This window comes from Cannabis sativa, chromosome 7 (genome assembly GCF_029168945.1).
Source record: "Cannabis sativa cultivar Pink pepper isolate KNU-18-1 chromosome 7, ASM2916894v1, whole genome shotgun sequence".
Lineage (NCBI taxonomy): Eukaryota > Viridiplantae > Streptophyta > Magnoliopsida > Rosales > Cannabaceae > Cannabis > Cannabis sativa.
This window is the reverse complement of record NC_083607.1, coordinates 38,148,409-38,153,563: the sequence shown is the minus strand read 5'-3', so window position 1 is coordinate 38,153,563 and position 5,155 is coordinate 38,148,409. Positions and strand designations below refer to the sequence as shown.

At 46.7% G+C, this 5,155-nt stretch overlaps 1 protein-coding gene across 1 annotated transcript; it reads right to left on the bottom strand.

Annotated features, from left to right (window-relative positions):
- Positions 1–2,066: 2,066 nt before the first annotated feature.
- LOC115696668 (uncharacterized) lies at positions 2,067–3,719 on the bottom strand. Its single transcript, XM_030623558.2, has 3 exons — positions 3,213–3,719; positions 2,504–3,128; positions 2,067–2,275 (listed from the first exon to the last, which is right to left on the bottom strand). The coding sequence occupies exons 1-3, from the start codon at positions 3,717–3,719 to the stop codon at positions 2,067–2,069; spliced, it is 1,341 nt and encodes a 446-aa protein (XP_030479418.2).
- Between the last annotated feature and the right edge of the window lie 1,436 nt (positions 3,720–5,155).

The window sequence follows — 5,155 nt, the reverse complement described above, 5'->3', positions numbered from 1 at the left end:
TTGCTAATCCATTTTCTTAATTCCAGGGTATTACAGGAGAGGTCGAGGAGGAGGAGGAAGAGGGTGAGATCTTGGCCACCTTGGACCGAAAACGCAAGGGCAAAATGGTTGAGGCTGAGTCTTCCAAAAAGACTAAGAGGGTGAACACTCCGGCCGTCAGCTCTGACTTGGGGATTCCGCCAGAAGTGGAGGAGTATACTATGCCTCCCAGCATCATTCTTAACCCCGTTCCAGCGGATGAGGAGAGGCAACAGCTCCGGATAGCCAAGCACAATTATGCTATGGCTGAGTATAAAAGAGGGAACGCCGAGGTAGAGGCTTTGGAAAAGGTCTTCCGGGAGGCCCAGCAAAATTCCTTGCGCGAGGAGGCTTTCAAGAACGCCTAGGACCTGAATATGGATCCTCTGACAGACTGGTTCAATTGCTTTGTCGGGCCTACTCTTACTCCCTTCGCCTCCGAGTTGACGAGCCATTTCGTCTCCAACTTGACCCAACTCCCGGCCAAAAGATACGTAGCCTACGCTTCCACGAACTCCATCTATCAGATTTAGGATATCAGCGCTACTATGACCGCGGTGAGTCTCTGTTACTGTTTTTGGGGTTTTACTCTCTGGCACCTGATCTTCCATACTTAACTCTTTTTTCTTATTTTGCCAGATTACTGCAGAGACCGGTCACCTCTCAAAGACTTTAATTGATCTTGGCTACGTCATGTTCGAGTTCGGGGACATGGACGAGGCCATGAAGCGCCTGAGAGGAAGGCGTTCCGAGAGGAAGCCCAATAGAGGGAGGCTTAGGCGGAGAGGAGTCATCAGGAGGCACTGAAGGCCAAGGCAGAGGAGTTGAAGGCTCAAGATGAGGCCATGGCTAAGGAAAGGCGCGAGCTGAGGGAGGCCAAGGAGGCAGTTGAAGATTTGACTGCCAGGCTGAAGTCAATGGAGGAGATGCATCAGGCTTACTTGCAGACGACGACCAACTTGGCCGTTGAGGTGAAGGAGCTCAGGAATTTCAAAGATCTGGCCCTGAAGAAGGTGAAGAGGGATGAGCTCTTGGCCCCTGTTGTCTGCAAGCACTGCACCAAACGCTTTGATGATGGCGTCTTTATGGCCTGGCAGACTAATGGCCAAAACCTCAAGCTCGACTTCTATCCAAAGCCTGAGGAGGTTCTCGCCCGCTTCTGGGAGAAGAAGGAGAGACTTGATGCCCTCGCCTTCCACCCCGCATTGATTAAGCCAAACCGTTAACCATTACAGCTATTATCACGATTTTTTTTTTTACATTTATAGTCCCTTTTCCCCTCTGTAAGACAATTTATATTTTTTCTTAAGGGGAGACATTTAAGGCCCGTAGGGCTTTTTTCTTGGTTTGAATACTTTATATTTATGCTTAAATAGATACTTTGCTTTTTACCTTTGTTAAACTTTTCGCCTGTTTTATATTTGTCCGTGTGGTATGCCTTACTACCCCCTAAGTGACGTGAAAATTGTTTTTAGGACACTCAGTTTTACAAACTTTAATTTAGAGGTTGCACATACTTGTCTGGTACAAATTTACTTTACAGAGCATAAACTTATATTTTTCAACTATTGGTAATACATTCAGACGTGATCAGCATTCCAGGCCCTAGGTACCATGGTTCCGTCAATTCTTTTGAGCTTGTAAGTCCCGGAGCCGATTTCGTCCTCAATTTTTTATGGTCCTTCCCAATTAGGCCCAAGTACCCCCACTCCGGGTTCTTGAGTGGCTGGAAAGACCCGTCTTAGGACCAAATCACCAATAGTAAATTTCCTATTTTTAACCTTCGAGTTGAAGTGTTTAGCCACCTTCTTTTGATAAGCTGCCCTTCGTATTTGAGACTCATCCCGCAGTTCGTTAATCTGATCCAACACTTCTTGTAATAAAGCCTTATTTGTTGTTGGATCGTAAGTCAATCTCCTGTGGGATGGAAATAACGTTTCCACCGGGACCATTGCCTCACAACCGTATGCCCTTGAGAACGGCGAGTAGCCGGTTGTGGTTCTTGGGGTTGTCCGGTAGGCCCATAACACTCTTGGCAATTTTTCTGGCTAATCGTTTTTGCAGGCCAACAACTTTTTCTTTAGGGCGAATTTTAGGATTTTATTGACCGCTTCTGCTTGTTCGTTTATTTGCGGCCTTGCCACTGCATAGAAGCTTTTGATGACTCCGTGTTGCTTGTAGAAGTTGGTAAATTCTTCGCAGTGAAACTGCTTCCCGTTGTCTAAGACTATCTTATGAGGCAAGCCATATCGACACACTATGTTTTTGATAACAAAGTCTAGTGCTTTTTTAGCAATTATAGTCTTCATTGGCTCGGCCTCCGTCCACTTTGTGAAGTAGTCTACTGCTACTATGGCATACTTTACCCCTCCCTTTCCCGTGAAGGGCCAGGGACTAGTCATCAGGGTAATCTCATTGGGGGGGGGGGCTCTTGGTATGTTCGCGAATCTTTGGCACGAATCACATTTTTGGACATAGTTTATACAGTCTTTTTTCATGGCTGGCCAGAAGTATCCTTGTCTCAGTATCTTCTTTGAGGGACTCGGGCCTCCTGTATGATCTCCGCAAAACCCCTCATGGACCTCTAGCATAATTTGCTTAGCTTCAGGGTCAGATACACACATTAGGTATGCCATGATGAGTCCTCTTCGGTAGAGAATGTTATCCATCATCACATAACGATGCGCTTGATACTGTATCCTTCTGGACAGTGCCCTTTCTTGGGGCAACTCGCCTTTGGTTATGTATTCGATGATGGGGATCATACAGTTGGGCTCTTGCTCAACTGCTGCCACAATATTTTTGGTTTTAATGCTTGGTTCCGTGAGGCGTTCAACGGGCACCACCCCTAGTTTCTCAATCTCGCCGTCTGATGCTAGCTTAGCCAAACAGTCTGCGTGGGCATTCTTTTCTCTAGGGATTCTTTCCCCTTTATAATCCGTGAACTCGTGGAGTAGCTCCCGGACAATTGCTACATACGCATCCATTTTTTCTCCAGGCGTTTGATATTCTCCTGACACTTGGTTTACCACCAACTGTGAATCACTGAAGACTTCTACTCTTGTGGCACCCACGACTTTTGCTAATCTCAGCCCTGAAATCAGGGCTTCCTATTCAGCCTCATTGTTAGAAGCTGTGAATTCTAAACGTAGGGCCGCCTGGAGTCAGAGTCCGTTTGGAGATATCATCGCTACCCCAGCTCCTGATCCGTTTTCGTTGGACGCTCTATCCAAGAACACTTTCCACGCTGGGGTTTGTGGTGTTGGTACGTTTGCACTAGCTTCTTCTTCATTGCACTCTGCTATGAAGTCCGCTAGCGCTTGTCCTTTTATAGAAGTGCGTGGTATGTAGTGTATGTCGAACTGGCTTAACAGATCCATAGCCCATTTGAGGAGTCTTCCGGACGCCTCCGGCTTCTGTAGGACTTGCTGGAGCAGATGGTTAGTCAACACCTTGATAGGGTGAGCCTGGAAGTAGGGTCTTAACTTCCTTGAAGCCATCAGGAGGCAAAAAACCAGCTTCTCAATCACTGGATACCGCATCTCTGCCCCTATCATACGCTTGCGGACATAGTACACGGGGTGTTGAGTTTTTTCCTCTTCCCAGACTAGGGCTGCGCTCACCGCATTCTCGGAGACGGCTAAGTATAGTAACAAGTCCTTTCCAAGAACGGGTTTCGACAGAATTGGAGGCTTGGCCATGTGTTCTTTTAATTTTTTGAATGCTTCCTCGCATTCTTCGAACCATTCAAATTTTTCGCATTTCTTTAGAATGTTGAAGAAGGGAATGGATTTGTCTGTGGATCTGGAATTAAACCGGCTCAGAGCAGCAACTTTTCCGGTTAGGCTTTGCACGTCTTTGTGCTTCTTCGGAGAAGGCATGTCCAGGAGGGCTTGAATTTTTTCCGGGTTTGCGTCTATCCCCCGTTGACTGAGGATAAATCCCATAACTTTCCTAATTTAACCCCGAAAGTGCACTACTTTGGGTTAAGTTTCATTCCATATCTCCGGACCACTTCAAAGCATTCCTCGAAGTCGTCTGCATGACTTGCACATGCCTTTGATTTGACCAACATGCCATCCACGTACACTTCCATGTTCCGTCTCATAAGGCCTTTAAACATCCGGTTAACCATTCTTTGGTATGTTGCACCAGCATTTTTTAGTCCGAAAGGCATGACCAGGTAGCAGTATACCCCCTTATCGGTCCTGAAGCTAGTGCATTCTTTATCCGTAATGTGCATCTTGAAGGACAATAGCTTGAATCCGGAGGTGGCGTCCACTATTTGGTCAATTCGGGGAAGGGGGAAGCAGTCTTTTGGGCAGGCTTTGTTTAGATCAGTAAAATCTATACGCACCCGCCATGTCCCATTTGGTTTAGGCACCAGTACTGGATTGGCCAGCCGTTCTGGGTAATATACATCCTGGATCATTGCACTAGCTAGTAGCTTATCCACCTCTTTCTCCAGAGCTTCCGCCTTCACTAGATCGAGGGGGCGTCGCTTCTGCTGAATCGATGGCATATCCGGGTTAACATTAAGGACATGGGTTATTACATGGGGACTTATGCCGGTCATGTCTCCTTGGCACCACGCAAAAATGTCTCTCGCTGCCCTTAGTGCTTTAATTATTTTTTCTTTTTCCTCCGGTTCTAGGCTCTTTCCCAGCCGAAGGATTTTGGTTGGGTCGAGGTCGCATACTGGCACTTCCTCGACGTCCTTCATAGGTTCCACAATATTTTCGAATCCCACACGAGGATCCAACTCATCTTCTTCTGCCAATTCTGGCTCGATTCCTTCACGGACCATCAATACTGGCAAGTGGGCCGCAACATTATAACATTGCCTGGCCTCACCTTGATTGCCCCTCAGGGTCCCTACTCCAGCCTCCTGAGTGGGGAATTTTAGGCACAGGTGCCGGATGGACGTAACTGCGCCAAAATCTACTAGGGCCTGTCGGCCAAGGATTGCGTTGTAAGCAGTTGGGCAGTCTACCACAATGATGTTGGAAATATTTTACCAGGATCTAGATTTACTACCAAGTATGTTTGATTAACATTCTAATATGAATTCTAAAACAATGAAATAAACACATAAGAGTTTAAGAAAACCTTACATTGGGTGCAGCGGAATATATTG

Excerpts from the sequence above, each read along its gene's own strand:
- LOC115696668 (XM_030623558.2), bottom strand. The coding sequence starts at position 3,719 with ATGGCCAAGCCTCCAATTCTGTCGAAACCCGTTCTTGGAAAGGACTTG. Across the intron at positions 3,129-3,212 it reads AAAACGGATCAGGAGCTGGG|GAAGCCCTGATTTCAGGGCT; the intron begins GTAGCGATGATA and ends GAGGCTGAATAG. Across the intron at positions 2,276-2,503 it reads GCCAGCCATGAAAAAAGACT|TGTGTCGATATGGCTTGCCT; the intron begins GTATAAACTATG and ends TCAAAAACATAG.